The sequence below is a fragment of the Endocarpon pusillum genome (genome assembly GCF_000464535.1).
Source record: "Endocarpon pusillum Z07020 unplaced genomic scaffold C679989, whole genome shotgun sequence".
NCBI classification, from domain to species: Eukaryota; Fungi; Ascomycota; class Eurotiomycetes; order Verrucariales; family Verrucariaceae; genus Endocarpon; species Endocarpon pusillum.
The window spans coordinates 49,310-67,651 of NW_006913462.1; the positions used below are offsets into that span (position 1 = coordinate 49,310).

At 48.3% G+C, this 18,342-nt stretch overlaps 5 protein-coding genes across 5 annotated transcripts; all 5 read right to left on the reverse strand.

The window, feature by feature from the left end:
* Window positions 1–241: 241 nt before the first annotated feature.
* EPUS_07945 (uncharacterized protein) lies at window positions 242–709 on the reverse strand (the record flags this gene model as incomplete). The annotated part of the gene is made up of 1 exon (XM_007787437.1): window positions 242–709. The coding sequence occupies one exon, from the start codon at window positions 707–709 to the stop codon at window positions 242–244; it is 468 nt and encodes a 155-aa protein (XP_007785627.1).
* An 847-nt stretch (window positions 710–1,556) lies between these two features.
* On the reverse strand, window positions 1,557–2,426 carry EPUS_07946 (uncharacterized protein; the record flags this gene model as incomplete). The annotated part of the gene is made up of 1 exon (XM_007787438.1): window positions 1,557–2,426. One exon carries the CDS (start codon window positions 2,424–2,426, stop codon window positions 1,557–1,559), a length of 870 nt encoding a protein of 289 aa, XP_007785628.1.
* A 3,791-nt stretch (window positions 2,427–6,217) lies between these two features.
* On the reverse strand, window positions 6,218–10,528 carry EPUS_07947 (uncharacterized protein; the record flags this gene model as incomplete). Its single annotated transcript, XM_007787439.1, has 2 exons — window positions 6,218–9,447; window positions 9,541–10,528. The coding sequence occupies 2 exons, from the start codon at window positions 10,526–10,528 to the stop codon at window positions 6,218–6,220; spliced, it is 4,218 nt and encodes a 1,405-aa protein (XP_007785629.1).
* Window positions 10,529–13,488: 2,960 nt separating this feature from the next.
* EPUS_07948 (uncharacterized protein) lies at window positions 13,489–14,940 on the reverse strand (the record flags this gene model as incomplete). The annotated part of the gene is made up of 1 exon (XM_007787440.1): window positions 13,489–14,940. The coding sequence occupies one exon, from the start codon at window positions 14,938–14,940 to the stop codon at window positions 13,489–13,491; it is 1,452 nt and encodes a 483-aa protein (XP_007785630.1).
* Window positions 14,941–15,253: 313 nt separating this feature from the next.
* EPUS_07949 (uncharacterized protein) lies at window positions 15,254–17,198 on the reverse strand (the record flags this gene model as incomplete). The annotated part of the gene is made up of 2 exons (XM_007787441.1): window positions 15,254–16,536; window positions 16,586–17,198. 2 exons carry the CDS (start codon window positions 17,196–17,198, stop codon window positions 15,254–15,256), a joined length of 1,896 nt encoding a protein of 631 aa, XP_007785631.1.
* Between the last annotated feature and the right edge of the window lie 1,144 nt (window positions 17,199–18,342).

The window sequence follows — 18,342 nt, forward strand, 5'->3', positions numbered from 1 at the left end:
TATCTACCCTGTAACTATGGCTTGTTTTAGGTTTTTCACTAGTAGTAGGTACAATTAGCTCATATTGGGTAGTAAGGCAATCGGTTGAGCAACTAAAGTTTTGGCCTGGGGCTACCCAAATCTCTAGGTTGTGACAGTCTGATGGGCTTGATAGAGAGCTGTGTCGCGTGTATGTCGGCTTCAGACAGAAATAGAACCAGATTGGGCACAGTGAAGATGTATATGCTTTTAACACGTCGTCTCATCGTATGGTATTGGATGAATAAGGTTCAGATGCGTCATTCAGCCTTGTAAACTTGAGATAACTGATCCTGTCAATCGTGTCAAACCTGTCAGACCACGTCCAATCTGCCAGACCTGCCAAAGGAGGAAACTGTTCAGCTGAGCCAGACTTGGTCGTGGAGTCAAACCATGTGTCGAAGGCGTCACCTGGACCCAAAAAGCCAGGATACTGATTGTACCATACTGTTGGAACAAAGGACCGAGGATCGAGCTTGCGTTTGACACCGCCACCAGGAACTTTCGTTTCTAGGAGATTGTTGGTGGAAACGCTTTGCTTCCCTTCCATCCTCGTTCGGAACCGAAGTCGTGAAGAGGGGTGCTTTTGTGACCGGATGGAGCTAAGCGGGTCGAGCTTCGGCAGTAGCGGGCAGTAGCGGGCAGTAACGAGACAGGTCGTTGGACCAAAGGACCGCGGCTCTCCGTGCATCGCGAACGAAGTACTCTTTGACATATCCTAGTACGTAGTGGATTTGGCTCCTTCCCGGCATGATTGGGTTGAGGTTAAGGATCGGCACGTGTAGCTCGTACTGAGTAATGTAACTAATATATTGTGGCTGAACTCTCATGAGGTTTCGTAGGATCCATGAAAACTTTCTCCCCACTTTATTACCAAGCTTAGACACCTTGCCAAAGTTTGGGGACAAAAAGTCTAATTCTAGAGTGTTATTGGGTCTCCCTATCCGAAAGAAATACATAATAATAATTGAAATTTTGGTAAAGTATCCAAATCTTTATGAGATGGCCGGCCCCTGATAGAGAAGTCGGCGAGGAGCAAATTCTGGCGACTGGCTTATGATAGTCAAGACTTACTTGGATTGATGCACCTGGGCGCTACGTACCTAGACGATGCACCTAGTGGCTATATACTTTAGAAGGCGATTGGTCCAGGGGAGTTCTAAGACGCTTACAACTGCGATCTTGCTTTTCTACTTGGTAGAAAAGCGGGGAACTTGAACAAACCTCGAGTGTAACAAATCACCAACTACTGGTGCCACGCAGTTAGTAGATACGATGAAGGTAAGAGGGAGAAACCGTGATTAATTGATGAGCTCAATGCCCCGAAACGGAAGGTCCTTGACTCTCTGTGAGGCTATGAATAAAGCTACTACATAGTAGGCTTCAGTAGTGTGCTTGACTGCTTGACTCCTGGACAGATCGACAGATTTACTACGTAACACTCGATTTCAACAAGAAGCAAGGACTCTCCCACAGCTTCACAAGAAGCATGTCTCATTTCTTGCAAGCACCGGCCACAGCTTCGCAAGAAGCATGTCTCATTTCTTGCAAGCATCGCATGCTCTCTTGATGAACTGCGCAGTCTCCAGGGGGCGGCTCAAAAATGGACAATGACCAGCATTAATCTCCTGACTTATTATCATTTGATTTCCTGTACCGGGACCTCCAAGTTGGTCCAAGTATTCTCGAGCTTCTCTGATCCAACCTCGCTGGACTTCGGGCCTCAATGTCTTGTCTTGTGCAGTGACGAGATACCAGGACGGGATGTCCTTCCAAGCTGCATAGTTCGCCGCCGCCGTATACGTCGCCCCTGACTGAGGTTGGAGTTTACTGACCCAGAACTTGCCTTCCTGGGCCGACAGATCACTGTAAAACACCTCGGCTGGATTGCTGGTGTTTTTGAAGAAGACATTTCCGTCAGGCAAGAATTCGTACTCGAGGGAATTGGGGCTGCCGCCTTGAGCCTCGACTGCTTCACTTCCAGCGACGCCCTCACGAATTATATAACTGGCAATATAGACGATGGCCAAAACTCGCCCTCCTCCAGGACTTTGGGGTTTATCTAGACCCCTGAGAGCCTGGTTTGTCGGCACACCTCCGTACGAATGACAAACCACAACCACGTTACGACCTTGTTGCGTCTCCGCGAGAGCTGTGTTCCGAATAACCTCAACATCTGGCTCAAGAGACGTGACTGGTGGCGACCTTCCAACAGAAGCTAGGCTAATCTTCCGACTCCCGAAGCCTTCGTTAGAGAGGATTGCAATCACTTTGTCAAAGATGATTGGTTGGTGCCACGCTCCTGGAACATATAGGATGGTTGGCTGCGCTTTGACTTGTTGGGAGGTAACGCCGCCATTCTGCATGACGAGAAATACAACGAGAAGTAGAGAGAGGATGGAGCGCATGGCGATTAAATGGTCAAGTGTGCAGCCGGGTGCGGCGGTGGAAAGATTTTGATGGGTTGATCTTCAGGCGCTGGAATTCCTTTGAAGGTGAGCAATGTTTCGAAAACTTGTTCATGACCCAGATGGAGCGCAACATGAGCGGCCAAATACTGTCCCTAGAGCTGGATCCAGAGCTAACTTAGGTGCCTGTCAGGCTGTGGCAAAACAGGGTCGGTGACACAAATATGTGGAGTGGTTAGCCACCTTAGGTCCCTATAAAACGACGCCAAAATTATGACCCAAGGGCGGCGTGCTGCGTCTAAAAGACAATAGGCACATATTATTGGCTAATAGGATCCTGATTACTACGCCAGTTCTTTAGAGCCGTTTTCGAGGATGCAGACAATATTCCGTGTGTCACTGATTAGGCGACCTTCCTTATCAGCAATGGCGTTCCCCGCGTTCCTCAAGTCACAATCTTGCTGTAGTCTTGACAGACAAAACATCAAAACATTAAGTATTTTAATACTTAATAGACATATTATTCGAACTTTGGAAATTTAAGAATGATCGGAAGCTTAAGAGCTACTAGATGATGCCATTTTAAATATATTCGTCGAACATTAAGAGTGATGAAAGCAAAAAAGCATTAAAAGATCACATGAACTTGGTGTTTCTTTTGCTAAGATTACAGCAAACTAATTGCGTTATTTGAATCTAAAATACAAAGTTCGGATGAAATGGCTCCATAGACGCCAAGGCCCTACAGTGCTATCTTAATGCGGAGGGAGGCCCCACTTAGTATTACAGGAGACAGCATTACTACTTAGTAGCAGAAAGAAGCCCCCCTTTAAAAAGTGGTAAGAGAGCCGTCAAAGTGCGCTTAGAGTTAGCCTAACTGTAAGATTGCTTAGAGTGTACCAGGATATGTAGCTAAGGCACCTGTAATCCAATGAGATTCCATCGTTTAGCGACGTTTACAACGTTATTTGTCAAAAATATGGTTTTACTATAGTCAAAATATGTCTCTTTGCTCATACTAATATGGTCCTCATTTGACAGAATAGTTGCCATTCCTACTAATGGCACTTAGCCCACATTTTTTTACTATCTCTTCTCCTAGTAAGTAGGCTAGGGGGCATAAGTAGTTGTAGCAAGGCCGTATGGAGCAGTATGGCTCAAAGCATCCATTTGGTAGTGTGTGTGACTATCTGCTAGAAATCCGAAAATACCAAGTTCGGATGAAATAGCTCTATTGGCGCCAAGCCCCAACAGCGGTAGTAGCAGAGCGTCACATCCGACATTGTCTACTAACATAGAAGCTCTTTGACGGTTGTTCATATCGATTGGCCACACCAGTACCGCCTAACTATTCAAGGCTTAGATATCTCGTTTCGGAGCCTGTTGGGTGCATATATACTAGCGCCGTGCTACGAATACTTATGCCTACTCCTGTACGAACGGTACCAGACATAAGTATCTCTAGTAGGGCGTTAGTAGTAACTAATTTAGATGCGGCTGTGGGGCCTTGGCGCCTATGGAGCTATTTCCTTCCGGACTTTGTATTCAGATTCCTAGATACACACCACAATCGATGCTCAGAGCCATTCACCTCCACACAGTGCCACATCAGTATCTTGAAGCTTCTTAGACGATTGTCCATAGTAATTGGCCACCTCAGTACCGTTTAACGTCGAACGGCTTAGCTGTCTCGTTTCCAGCCCGTTTTCATGCAAAGATACTAGTGCCGTGCCAAGAATACTCCTGCCTGGTACTGTAGTAAGTATGTTAGCATGGACTACTAACTAGTCGTAGTTAGTTTTCGCTACAATGGCCGGACACCCTCTGGTATGGCAGTAAGTCTTGACCCCTCAGTAATGATAGAAATTGGTCCTATTTAGAGATCATGTAGACTAATTCAAGAAAATAAGTCATCTTGGTCAAGATAAAAATAGATTAATAATTTGGGAGACAACCTACTCGTTTTTTAGTTCTTGACCCACGACATGCTAGAGCACGGCTGAGAATTCAGGCAACCAATGTTGAGCTATCAAGAAAATGGTTGATGAAGGTCCGACCAAAGAGGACGTAAGACTCGGTCAAGACTGGTGTGCCAACGCCTTAGATTCTGCAGTTGAAAGGATCTATGATGTTTGAAAAGCCATGTGACACCAAAACCGTAGCCACATCATCTTCCGAAGACTCAATCTTCCACAATAACCAGATCAGAACTTACAGACTTGAAATCCAGAATGAGATCCTTTTTGACGAATAGGAAAAGCATCCTTTCGACAAGACGGTACGAATGTTTCGAGACACCTGTGATAGAGAATTTTTGAAGGACGGTGTTTTGACAATCCCAAGACCAAATCCAGACTCCACGGGTTCCAGTGAGGTCTTTTAGATCCCAAAGTTCGAAAGAAGCGCGCCTGTAGGCTTCGAATATTGATTGAGCATCAACGATGGCTTCGGCGTCTGCGGATGAGAAGACGTAATGGGCGTACGCAGCTCTGATAATTGCCGCCCACGCTGAACTAGAGACTCGAGATCTCTTCTGCTCCAGAATTTACGTCAATGACCTTCAGCCCAGGGTCCTGTACGCAATCAAGTCGATAACTTCCTGAATCGTCGAAATTTCCAGCGCACGCAAAATTCAGTATCTGATACTATGACATACAAGTGATCTCGGACGTCCAAAGAGTACGGCACGGCGTATGTCCAGCATGCATGTCCAAACCAATGTCGCTCTGATGATAGTGAAGTCCGGTGAGCTACAGCAAAGGATCTATGGTCTAAGGATCATATACAGAGCAGCTTGACTGGTAGTTATTCGCTTCATCTCGTCGGCTCCTCCCAATGTACGCCGAATAACCCACTGAGATACCATGTCAAGAATAGTGGTCATTACATTGATGAGCCGAGTATCAATAGACGCTGGAACAACCACAACATTGACGGTGCTTCTGTCTCCTGTCCACGGGATGTTTGGGTAGTCTGGAAGTAGCCATCGATGCATGCTGGATGCATGGTTCAGGGTGTTTGTGGTGAATGGGCTGCTTCAGATCCCTTCAAGGACACGACAGTCTTACCTCGTCTTTGCACTGCTTGGGTCTCCACCTCCAGTTGCTTTTGAAATTCAGCCCCCAAGCCGTATCCAATGCTGGTTTGTGCCTTGTACCATATGTGCGCGGAGTTTACCTGTTTCAGTGGTGCGCCGTCCTCAGCTGAGGCAGTATCTGCAGTTGCTGTCAATATCACTTAAATATATTCTGCTTTGGTGCTCTTTACGTCAACATGGTCCAGACGAAGTCAAGCCAATACAGGGCCTCATTGAAGACTCATCTCACGAGGATGAAACTCCGAAATTATACTATGGACAAAAAATCAACCCCGCAATACTGGATTCACAGTCGATGATTGTTGGTACTTATCGAGCAGCCTGAATCGCCACGATTAGGTGGATCATGGCGAGTTTGCAGCTCCGATGACAGAGTCTTTGACGCAGCAAATCGTGTTGCAGGATCGGAATCTTATTTTGATCGACATGTGCAAGCTACACACATGGATATGCGAGCACTGGTGGGAAAGGACAAACCATTTGGAACAGATTACAGCTCGATTCTCAGCACAGTTTACAATTTGGGGTGCTTTGAGTAGTGTTCAGGGCAAGTGGGAAGAAGAAAGCACCGGGACCAGACCACGTGTTGAGAATTAACACGGTCATCAATCTCGGTCTACTGTATAGTGCTCAAGGCAGCAGACGCTTCTTATAGTATGGCTGCATTAATGTTTTACTAGACAGTGAGGAACGTCTATTCCACGGCTCCCGCATTACGCAGCATCTGCACTATCTTACTGTGGCCGTTGCTTGATGCTGCCCACAATACACTGCGATAGGATCCTCCATTAATATTAACATCAGCTCCCGCATCAAGTAGCATCTGCACTATCTTCTCATAGCCAGACTTTGATGCTACCTGCAGAGCACTGCTATGGTAGAATCCTCCTTGATTATTAATATTAATATCAGCTCCTGCATCCAGCAGCATCTGCACTATCTTATCGTGGCCATAAAATGATGCTGCCTGCAGTGCACTGCCGTAGTGTCCTCCTTGAATATTAACATCAACTCCCGCATCAAGCAGCATCTGCACTGTCTTCTCGTGGCCATAAAATGATGCTGCCTGCAGTGCATTACCGTAAAATCCTTGTTGAACATTAACATTAACATTAGCTCCAGCATCAAGCAGCATCTGCACTATCTTCTCATTGGTGTGCTCTGATGCTGCTTGTAGTGCACTGTTGCAGTGTCCTCCTTGAATATTAACATCAGCTCCCGCATCAAGCAGCATCTGCACTGTCTTCTCGTGGCCATAAAATGATGCTGCCTGCAGTGCATTACCGTAAAATCCTTGTTGAACATTAACATTAACATTAGCTCCAGCATCAAGCAGCATCTGCACTATCTTCTCATGGCCAGACCTTGATGCTGCATGTAGTGCAATGCTGAAAATTTCTCTTTGAAAATTAACATCAACATCAGTACTTGCATCAAGCAGCATCTGTACTATCTTCTCATGGCCAGAATCTGATGCTGCCTCTAGTGCATTGCCGTAATTGCCTTTTCCATTCTGTATTAAGAGATCTACCAGGACAATATTCGCCTTGATCACTGCTAAATGAAGTGGTGTTTCGCCTCGCCTATTTTTCGCTTCCACGTCAACTCCATACTCCATTATTATCTGAGCACCGTGGGTATAATTGCGAGCGATCATCTCGAAAAGTGGCTTTGTCAGCATCTCAGGTGCTGGTGACGCGCCGTGTTGACGCAATAAGGTAATAATGTTGGGCTTTTTGCTGTATATCGCCGCCAATAGCGCATGTTTGTACTCACCACCCAACTTGTTGACACTCGCACCATTTTGAAGCAAGAAACGTGCTATGTCTTCGTGACCTGCGAAACAAGCAGCCTGAAGGGGGGTACCATACCTGCCCCCGACAACATCAAGGTCGCCTGACTTAGAGACTAAAGCTTTGATTAGACTCAGTAGGTTGTACTCGACGAGGATATACAATAACGGCACATCGTTACGGTATTTCCGTACTTCGTATCGTTCAAAGGCATTTCGCCATTGTATCCAGTTGCAGAGGTCTCTTTGACCGGTTCTTTGCATTTGTTGTAGAAAGGTTGTTTGCGAAACACCATTCTTCTCTGCGGTATCAGCATGTCTTAAAAGACTGCTCACAGCATAATCTATTAGCGGAAATGTCGACTTGAGCAGCGTAGGGTTCTTTTGCTTCGGATTACTGTCATTATCCGCATTGTCTAGCTCCGGTGACCCACAGTGTCGAATATATCGAAGGCAGCCGTACCTCAATTTGTCATTACTCCAACCTTGAACCTTCCCTGTCAAGGCAGACTGTATCTGCTTCAGCCCCTTTTCTCCGGTCAAGAAATCTCGGACAGTTTCGTGAATAAACTGAATGACTGGTGGTTGACTTTTAGTCTGTTCGACAAGACCACGCGAATACTTCAGTATGCGTCTGTTCAATTGATCTTTACCAGGGAGGATGGTGTCCAGTTGGGATGTAGCTGTCTGGCTGGATTGAATTGCTAGGTACAGCTCACCTGAGCTCAAAGGACGCGTTGAATAGAGCACCCATTGTAGAAGAGATACGCAAGTCTCCTTGTCTTCGGAGCTGCGCTTCAGGATATCTGCAAACAGCCCCTCCAAGCCCTTGGGAATTCCCTCAAGAAGTTTGCTCATCGCGTCTATTCCGCCACCATGGTCATATTCCTTCTTCAGCATGCAAACGACGAGAACAACCCACAAGAAGACTCCGTCTGCTTTGAAACACACTTCCTGTCGAAGCCCTACCATTCGGGGAGTGTCCTCACCAACGAAGTTTTGCTGAACATATGTTTCGATGTCCTGCTGATGTTCTGGCTGGTGTTCAACGATGAGCGACAGCCCATTCCTTATGCTAATATGGGGATAATGGCGACTTGAGAGGCAAATTCGAAGGCGCATTGAAGACGATTGTGAATGTCGGCCAAGTTCCTGGAGAAAATCCATCATCTTCCGCACGTCATTTTCATCGCCTTCGTCCAGAGCATCAATGAATATTTGGAGAGGGGGGGCATCAATAGTCTTGACAACCTCAATGAGAAAATCCTGGAGTTCTTCCTGAGTCCACTCATCCACTGTGCCGTTTCTTTCTTTCGACAGAAACCGGTCGAAGAAAACAGGTTTACTCTCTGGGACCTCGCAGAGAATTTGGTGCACAAGTGATCGATACAGTCCTAAGCATGATTTTTCGAGGGCACTAGGGGCGCGGGCATTGAAAAAATAAGACAGAACGATAGTGTTCTTTGGCCGCCTCCTTTTAGCCCAGTCCCATGCATTTTTCATGATCGTACTTTTGCCCGAGCCGGGCTTGCCCTTCAGCCAAAGGAAGCCATGGTGCTCAGCAATCCGACTATCTTGCAGCCAGGCTTCGAAATCCCTGTGACGGAACAACCAGGCACATGTTTTAGGTGTAGCTCTAGTAACATTTCGCAGACGTGCGTCCATGCGATCGAAGGTAAGCGATTCGAGCAGGGCTTCGCGTCTGGATTGGCCACAGTCATGATCATGGTCGCAGCTCTGGATGATTCTGTCCCCAGTATGGGTTGTGCTATTTCCAACAACGCTGATATCTCCATACCTTTCACCGGGTTGATTTTGCTCCCTGGTACATTTTTGTCTTGCGACGAAGTTACATAGGACTCCGGCATTGTCCAACCTGGGTCTTTTGATCATGCGCTGGTCTATCTCATCATTGTCCATGCTCTCTATTTCATCATTTGAGGCGGTTCTTTTCGCCAAGCGATATTCCCTAATAGTGGACATCTCCAGGTGGGTTTGCGAATGGCTGTGAGAGAGACCCGGGTAACGATCGCCACGGGGGTCAGGGGAAGGTTGACCGGTTGCCAATCTTGGCTGTTCTGGAATGCGATCGCCCGTATCGGCATGACGCTGACTGCCTGAAAATTGGCGGCCTACAACCCAATATCAACTCACTTGTCTCATTCGTATTGTTATGGGATGGAAAAGCTTGTCACCGTAGCCATAGTGCCCAAAAGAGGACTCACCAGATGATGTGCTCACCGCGGCGCTCCGCCTCTGCACCACTCGTTGGGCAGGAATGACCATCAACAGCTCCTTCATGTATGCTGCTGCCACCGCCGCGGCGTACGGCTGCCACCGCTTGTTCTTGTGCGAGTCGGCATAGTCACATATCCCACGGATGACGAGACAGGGAAAGCTGTTCATCAGGCCGGCCGCTTCCATCTCAACACATAAGATGTCCATATCCTTCTTTAGCCCATCTCGTGTAGCGCTATCTTTCACCACCATGTTGGCTGATCCAATCGTCCCATAATGTATGCGAGGTCGGTGGTCGGGCCGAACGGGACGAGACACCGTTTGGCTCGGATCACACTGACCACAAGTGGCGCCAGATTGATGTGCATAGGATGGCAGGAACAGTTGATCCTGGTGGTCTGCTGGGAACGAGTATTGAGCCTGCATTCGAACATTCTGCTGCATCATCTCTGACAGGTTTTCGAAGATCTGATTGCCGCCCTGCCGGAAGTGCTGAGCTTGCAGCTTGTGCACACTGGCACTTAGAAACGCTGGCGGCTTGTTCATTTGACCGGTCCTCTCGAATCGCCCGTCCACCAATCTCTTGCCCAGGTCGTATTGTACCACGCCGCCGAAGGTATCAGTAGGCTGACTCACTACCACATCTCCTAGACGAATATCAGGCTCGCCTGTCGCGCTAGGTACACCCCCTCCGATACCCACCAGCAGACCGAATCGGATTGAGGGAAAGTCGTTGAGTAACTGCGTTGCTACTGCGGCCGCTATATTGTTCCCGATCTCAGGCATGACCGCCACCACCACATTGTGTTCATCAATCTCACCGAGTGTGTATACATTGTGATCGCGATTTGTCGGGAGGGATTTGTGGATCCTATCGAGCATGCCTTCTACGGGAGCCAGCTCGACGCCCATGGGACAGAGGCATGCGACTGTGTATTCGGTCGGGGACAGTATTCGTTTGGGCTCGCAAGCCATGTCGTAGGTAATACCACTCCAAACGTTGTTATCCCTTCAAGTGACAGAAATAGAACTATTTGGTAAATGGTCTGAGGTTCCAGTTAACATGTCCCGTTTCTTACAAGTGATATATTCTTGGGTTTTGAGAGCCCCCAAATAGGGTCTTAATAGAGGATCACGTAAGGTTAATTGAACTCGTAGAACAATCAACATAGACAAGGGGTAAGTATTCAATCATGGCAAGGGCCCAGAATCGGAACTGGGCACAGGTGAGATGAGGGTGAGCAGTCTGAGCACCACCTGCACGAAGTCTAAGCACGAGGCGGCTGAGCTGTCACGTTGCAGAGGTGAAGCGGGGCTGTGCCGAAGTTGAGCCGGTAAGAAATACTTAAGAATGGCCCAACCAAAAGAGGACACATTAGTTTGCAATTTGGTGCCTACGCGGCAACACCATGGGTCAGTTATGTACCACATAGTTATATAATAATTAATTGATAATTCTGGGGCATTAGCAGATCAATCTCGACTGATTCATGAGAGACTCGACAACTATGAACACCCTCGCAAAGACACACGCTATGAGAATGAACACCATTGGTAAGTTGAAAACAATCGAAACCCCAACAAGAATAAGACGAAGTGGGAGGCTGTTATGACCATCGTCCAAGTCATCCACCACGTTAAGCGCCCATCTTGTGGGAACGACGACGCACTGGCAAAGTAAGAAAAATAGCATGAGCGAAATGCAAGAGCTCCTCCAAAACACACGTTCCACCTCGATTGGAAAGCTATAGTTCCAAGCAATCATGTGTATTCCTCCATATGCAATCGTGAGTAGGAGGGCCAGCGCCTAACGAATTCTTCCGGATCCGTGGTCGAACTGGAACGGGGTTTTCCCAATAAACAGATTAGGTTATCTGCGGCCTTACTTTGCGGATTCCTCTCTCGTGCGCCAAAGTATTTCCTGTTTGCTGCCCAACAGTAATCAGAGTCAACATGTCCCTCCTGGTTGGCTCTACGATCGGCGGTGGATCCTGCTCTATGGCGACACAAGAGAGTTCTCAGAGGCAATGGCACTTCGCCTGATAGTACAATCTGTTGATTCGCTGGGCGCCCTTGTTACTCGTTGGTGATTTCTTAAGCTATTCGCACGGCAGCTTCTGCAGTGCTGTTTGATATGCTGCAGGCTGTATGGAACTCAGGAGGCTCAACAATATCATCTTGAGCGTGTCTGGTCATGTCGCTATTACTAGGAGCAACACTCTGTCGGCAGCTCTCATCCACTCTCCCTTGATAAGATTGGGATGGAATTTCGATACAATGTTTCGTAACATCCTTCCTGCCCTCTTCCAGCGTCGTAAGTCCCTCTCAGCAATGTTGAGTTCGATATTGTGGACCTGCCCCTGCAATCACAGGAGCATTGCTCACAGACCCCATAGTTACCTAAAATGAACCCACAAGGAAGTTCATCACCTGAAAGAGAAGTTTGGTGGGCCAAGCCATGCTCTGAAGGTATAATGTATTCCACCATCAAATATTGGCTGCAAGGCCTCTTTTGCAAGGGCAGTGTTTCGGGTGGGCTTTGCGCGGGGACACCGGTAAGATCAAGCTCGCTCCAATGGTTGTCGGGTGTATCGTTGGATAGAATTCTGTTGGTATCCACGCCGAATGCTCTTATACAATCACATATTGACCTGAGGGTCAAGTGGTCCAGCACAAAATCACCAACGGCACCTCCAGCAGAAGTGGCCTCTACAATGTCTAGTGGTATCTAAAATGTCAATTCATCAGGACGCTGGACCAAAATGAGGGTACGTGGAAGCGGACACTGAATTTAAACCACAACACATACATCATCAAAGCACAGCCCACGTGAACGAAGGTATGTAATTCAATAACCGTGAGCGGGTAGCCGACGGATTTCCGAGCTATGCTTGAATCAACATCCAGGAAACCTGGAAGCAGACTAGTCCTTGTGCAAAAACATCTGCTTTACTCCCATCGCTGATTTGTGATTCATCCATTGTTAATGAGTGGCCTTTCCTTGCAAAGCTCAATACTCTCGGGGGTGTTATCGTCAAGTACTTATCACTAAAATTGATTTCCTGCGTGTCAACAATAAAGCCTCCCATTATCACAGAGAAGCAATAAGCTAGGCTAAAAGACTTAAGTGGGATTGCTGAGCGACCTGCTACCGAGGCAGAATGAAGGACGTTTAGGCGAGTCGCGTTATAAGATTCCGTGCTCTGAGCCCATGATACAACCAATGGTCAATATATGTGCGGAGTGAGAAGGAGTGTTTTTAAAACTCGCCGTTGAATTTGGTGTTTCAGCTTGCTTCATTGCCTCCTTGTTTAAGTCTTTCTGCAGCTGAATGGCTCTGCAAAACTGATCCCATACAGCAGAAGAGTATAGTACGAGTTCGGGCGCAAAAATGCTGAGAACCGTCCATTTAGTCTTCACTAGAAACCACCACCTTGGACCGGCACCACTGTACATGTAGAGTCTTCTAAAATGCGCAAGACGGATACTTGTAAGTCGGTGTTCCGTCTTCCTGGCGTAAATCTTGATGTTTTTTTCATTAATTGATAGAGCTGCTAGCGTTTACTCGAAGTGGATATTGAGCTTCGATGGGTACCTCTCATTTCGTCGCCGCTGTTTGCGGCTGCAGGAACCAATCAGAAGAATGCCAAAATCTACGCCGGAAAGGTGGATAAATAATGATATCCAGAGGTCAAAAGCACATATCGGCAATCCACATGTCTTATGATGACCGTTTACTCTAGCACCGGCATCACCTCTTTTATTTCTCCTAGCTATGTCCACTATTGCTGCATTGCTCTCTTGGCCACCGGCGATAGCACCTACTACTACCGTGAAGATAAAGTCATTTGAGAAAAAGAAGACAGCCCAAGTATCAGAACCAAGTGCAGATGCTGCAGTCTAACTTAGATATATTCTCTATTGAATTCTAACCATCAAAGCATACTCGCCAACCTCTTGTCACAAACAGCCGATCCCTCCGCAATGGCGGCCCAAACCGCCTTCCTCTTCTCATCATCCCTCTCCCCACTGCTACCCCTCCCAATCACCTCCGGAAACTTCCTCCTCAACTTATCCTCATGCCACCTCAACTTCTCCCTCTGCATTTGCTGCTTAAACATTTTCAACATCTTCCTCTCGCATTCCTGCTGCCGCTGATCATAAGATGGGTAAGGGCTGCGTGGGGAGAGCTTGAAGTCGAGCTTGGGCGCTTTCCTGCGGTCGGGCCGAAGACCGCACGCTTGGGCAAAGAAGGAGAAGACGTCGCATTTCATGTGGTCGAAAGGGACGTCGGGTCGGATTGTGGGCCAGGGTAGTTCGTGGGGGTGGGGTCGTTGGACGCTGTCGATGTAGTCCCAGCGCTTGTTGTAATCCGTCAGTGCCGATGCGGCGTCTGGTCTGCCATTTTGTGAATTTGGTCGCGTGGACGAATGTCGGCTTTCTCTGTCATGGCTACAGGACCTATGCCCACCGAATGACGGCTGAGTTGTGGAGTCATAGTTGGCGGCACTACCAGGACAGTGCCTGCACCACTCAGGAATTGAATGAGGCACCTCTTTGGCGGCCTCGGAGTGACCCGTTCCTGAGGAGTTGTATACTGGATAGCGGTAGGCTGCGTCATGTGAAGGATGATAGGGCCAATGGGAGAATACTCCCCAAATCGAGCTATCATTCAGCTCTTCGTGCACAGGTGGGCTGAAGCCTGAGAACAAGCCATCGAACGATGTCGGATCGTCTTGACACGGAAGCCCGCCAGCCATTCTCTGATTTGCATATTGGGGGCCGAACGTGAAAGCAGGGAGCGCGCCACTCATTATATTGGTGATGGGTTGCGCACCGTCACTTACTGACTCATGGCATGGCGACGTTCTAGTTCGAGATATAGACTCTGACGGCCTCGAGTCATACCAGTGATTGTGTACGGTATAATGGATGTCTCGGGTGTTGCTGCAGAAGTCTAGCTTTGTTGTCCGTGACACAGGTGCCCGTCGCTTCGAGTCTCGTCCGCTTTCAGTAGTACTGCCGGAGCCGAAGAGATTGCATTTCAATCCCTGAAACACAAGCTTTGCTGTCCAGTTGTGATGATGTGAGGAAGACGACCTGTGAGGACGGTGGTGCTTTGTCTGATCTTCTCGAGACCGGTGGTTGATTGTGAGCTCTTCGTTCCGTGATCGTTGATGTCTTGGGGCTGCTCCATGTTCTCTACCTCGATAGTGAAATTCCTTTCCAAGCGAGGCTCTTGGGCGAGTTGCTGCGTCTGCCCATATCCCATCGAAGGAGTGATAGCTTGGAGGAGCCATGCCATCGTAGAAAAATGGACTTGATGTTGGTGGTAGCTTTCCTTCAATGCTTTTTCTTTTACGTTGGAGGTCTTGCTGGTAGTCCATTCTGCAGATATCTGTAGAGACAATATACATTTCCTTCGGAAGACTGAAAGATGAACACATCATAAAGAGATCCGCACAGCGTAGGACATGGATAAGGACAGGAGTGAAGTTCCTCATTCCGCGATAAGCGGTATAGCTGAGCTACCGGCAGCTTGCATCTGTGACAAAAGAAATTGTTTGCTATCTGGGTATAAGGTCAACGACGAAAAGTAGAAACTCCTTACAGCCCGCCCAATGCAATGAATCCCAGAGCCGTACATCATGTTCTGGTGGTACCACATCACACCGTCAACAGTCTTCCTGCTATCCACACCTATGTTGTGTTTGGTGGCTTCATAGGCTCATTTTCAGCACCACCAGCCCGGTTGAACCATGCAGGCATCCAGCTTCCTCTGTTTGCCTTCTTCCGTGCCGCTTCGTCATCCTCGACCACAGTATTCTCGCGCACTAGTCGTAGAGGCCTAAGCTGGCTCTGCTTCATTACGGCGCCCGGCAAAGCGTTTGGTCCTTGTTTCTCCCGAGGTGGACTAGGCGTATCCTGTGATTTGACCTCACTGCTGTGCTCGCTCAATATGCTATTTGTTCGACTACTGCGCTCGCCCGTGGGTAGGCCGCTACCAGAAGTGACTCGGGAGCTAGGCGGGTTGCTTGAGGCGAAAAATGGCGAACGACTTGACGAAATACCCGAATTAATCGACGGGCTAATTCCTGGACTAGAAGGTCCTCCTGAAGCTGCTCTGAGGGGCGAACCGCGGCGCATCTGACCTACGATCGCGGCGGGCATCGGGTTTTCTGTTGCTTGATCTGACCTTGAATGACGATGTCCTTTGGCGAGTGGGATGCTGGGAGCCGTTTCTGGGTTTTCGTGGGCGGTCGGAGCAGCCTCCATCGCAGCCGATGGCATGAAACTCAAGGGACGAATATCTGGTGGCGGCCGTCCAGCCTTCCCGGCAACGACTGATCTGGCACGCTGCAGCAAGGACGCGCCTTGTTCGCCAGGTGGAGGCGGTGGAAGCGCCTTGTCTGTCGATTTTACAGAAGCCTTCGTCGGCTCATCCTTCTCGTGGATGATATGCTCGAAGCCCTCGTGTTGCAAGAGCCGACCAATGATTTTGTCGATATACAGCGTGAGAGCCTTGTTACTGTCACGAGAAGATTTCAGCTCCGCTTCTAATTTCTTATACGCCTCTCCACCTTCACACTCCCCAACGTCTCTGGCTACCTCCAATTCATCAGCCAGAGAGCCCGTGCCTATGCCATTTGCTGTCTCTGGTCTTGACTCTTGCATGAAATCCCCCTTCAGGGTTTTCTCACTAAGTAGGAGCTGAAAGCTCTCATTGTCTTCCATGAGCCGGGCATTCGCCATCTTGGTATCCAGTAGCTGTTTCTCAATCTGCTGAAGCCGCCCATCTCCCACGTGCTCCATTTCAGCAACCTTAATTTGCACTTCGGCGAGCTCGAGCCTCAATGACTCAATCATCTTGTCTTTTTGTAGAAGCAGCTTGGAATTGTTGCGTGAGGGGCTTCGTTCGAGCTGGGCAGAAGGTGCAAATTGGCCCGGGTCGAGATCAGGAGACGCTCGGCTTCGGAAACTTGCTAGAAGCTATTTAGCAGGTTATTCCGGTCAATGATATAATAGAAATACCGGATCTGGATATGGCGGGCCGATCGCCTTCAATCTGCGCCCGCATCTCCTTCTGTCTGATCGTGTCGTTCAACCGCTGGATAATAGCTTGGAGCTCCTGTTCTTTACTTGCCTGATTTTCTCGCTCCTTGAGCATCATTGTCTTCTCAGCATTATGAGCCTGCTCTAGCTCTTTCTTCTGGCGCATGATGTCTTTTGTCTCTGCATGCACAGCTTCAGCCTCGTTGTCCTTCTGCGCAATCTGTTCTTCAAGGACGTTCCGCTCCCCTACAGCCTCCTGGAGACGCCTCTGTAGGATTTCGAGTTCCTTTCGATATTGTTCCGATGCTATCTCTGCTCTCTGCACCTGCAGCCTCAAATCTTCCACCAGTTGCGTATGTTCTGCCCTTGAATCATCGTCATAGTAGCCGTTGTCTGTTGATTTTGTGCGACCTCCAAGACCACTGTTTGCTCTTGCAGCAGGCTTTCTAGCTGCCGCTCGAGCTGAGATTGGTGTTGGAGATTGTCTGGAGGCAGACGGTCTCATTGCGCCGTTACTGCTATTACCGGTGGAGGTCGTTTGACGTGTAGGTGAAGTCGAGGTCGTGCGGGCAGACGCTCCGTTGGTGGCCATGCTGTCGTTCACTGGTCTTCGGCTGGGCGATTGTGTTTGCGTAGGTAGTGGCTTGCGAGGATTAGATGCCATGCCAATGCACGTGTCAGAGGCTTGCAAGATTCTCCAGGAGCGTTGTTGCGCCCGGCGTTCAAATAAGAATTCCCCTGTCTAACACTTGAAAGCTGCCCCTTTTCCAGTCCCACATCTGAGAAGGTGTGTCTTCTAATGCAATCCCATAGGAGGAAACATTTGCGACTGTGGTCGGTATGCTTGGCAAGATAGAAGCCAACATTCCCAAAATAGAAATGTCGCGAAGTCTCCTTACATACGTAACTTAGCTCGGGACTCCGAAGGCGCGATGGTACGGAGTCGGGCCCCATGAGAGTCAAACCACGCTAAGATATAGCTTGCCAAGATAAAGAAATGAATTTGTCTTGACACTTAGTGTCATTCCAATTATTCCGGGGGCTGAAGCCTATAACTAGCCTAAAGCACCACAAGAACTGTCACTATTATATTCCCTAAGCAACTATTATTTTGCGTGAGTTGGCCCTAAAATCAGATAGCTAAAGACTAAGGGTCATCTGAAGCCGTAATATTTAGAGCGTTAGTACGCCTAAAGCTTATAGAGGAGGAGTCAAATGACATAGTTGCTGGCAAGAGTGCATCACTTGGCACGTATTTCTTTAGCGTGGTTCGACTACTTATGTGGCACGACTCCCTATCCCACGCGCCGGTGGGAATTTGCTGCATTTTAGCGTCAAAATTGCTTGGCATATATAGAAATCGAGCAAAAAGCGCCAGCAAGTAATTATTTAGCTACTGACAGTGGTATTGCTCGAAACAACGCCCTTTTACGCATAGATATACGTTGCAGCTTCTACATCCTCCGTGCGACAGTTTCGTACGCTTAGAAGCAGCGCAATTGACGATTTCGGCTAACGCTGGCCTGCTGCTCTTCTCCTCCTCTTGAGCGCTCTTTTTGCACCATACACAGTATCCACGCTTCTTCAAGGGCTGCCAGCAATGATCAAGAGTTGCTCGATTTGGCAGGGCTATAGGCTTGCTCTTATACTTGATAGGCAGTAGAGGATAGGGCGTATTGAGGAGGGCGTCAATGAGCGCTTTTCGAAACGGGCGTTGACCTCTTTTCTTTGTGTCT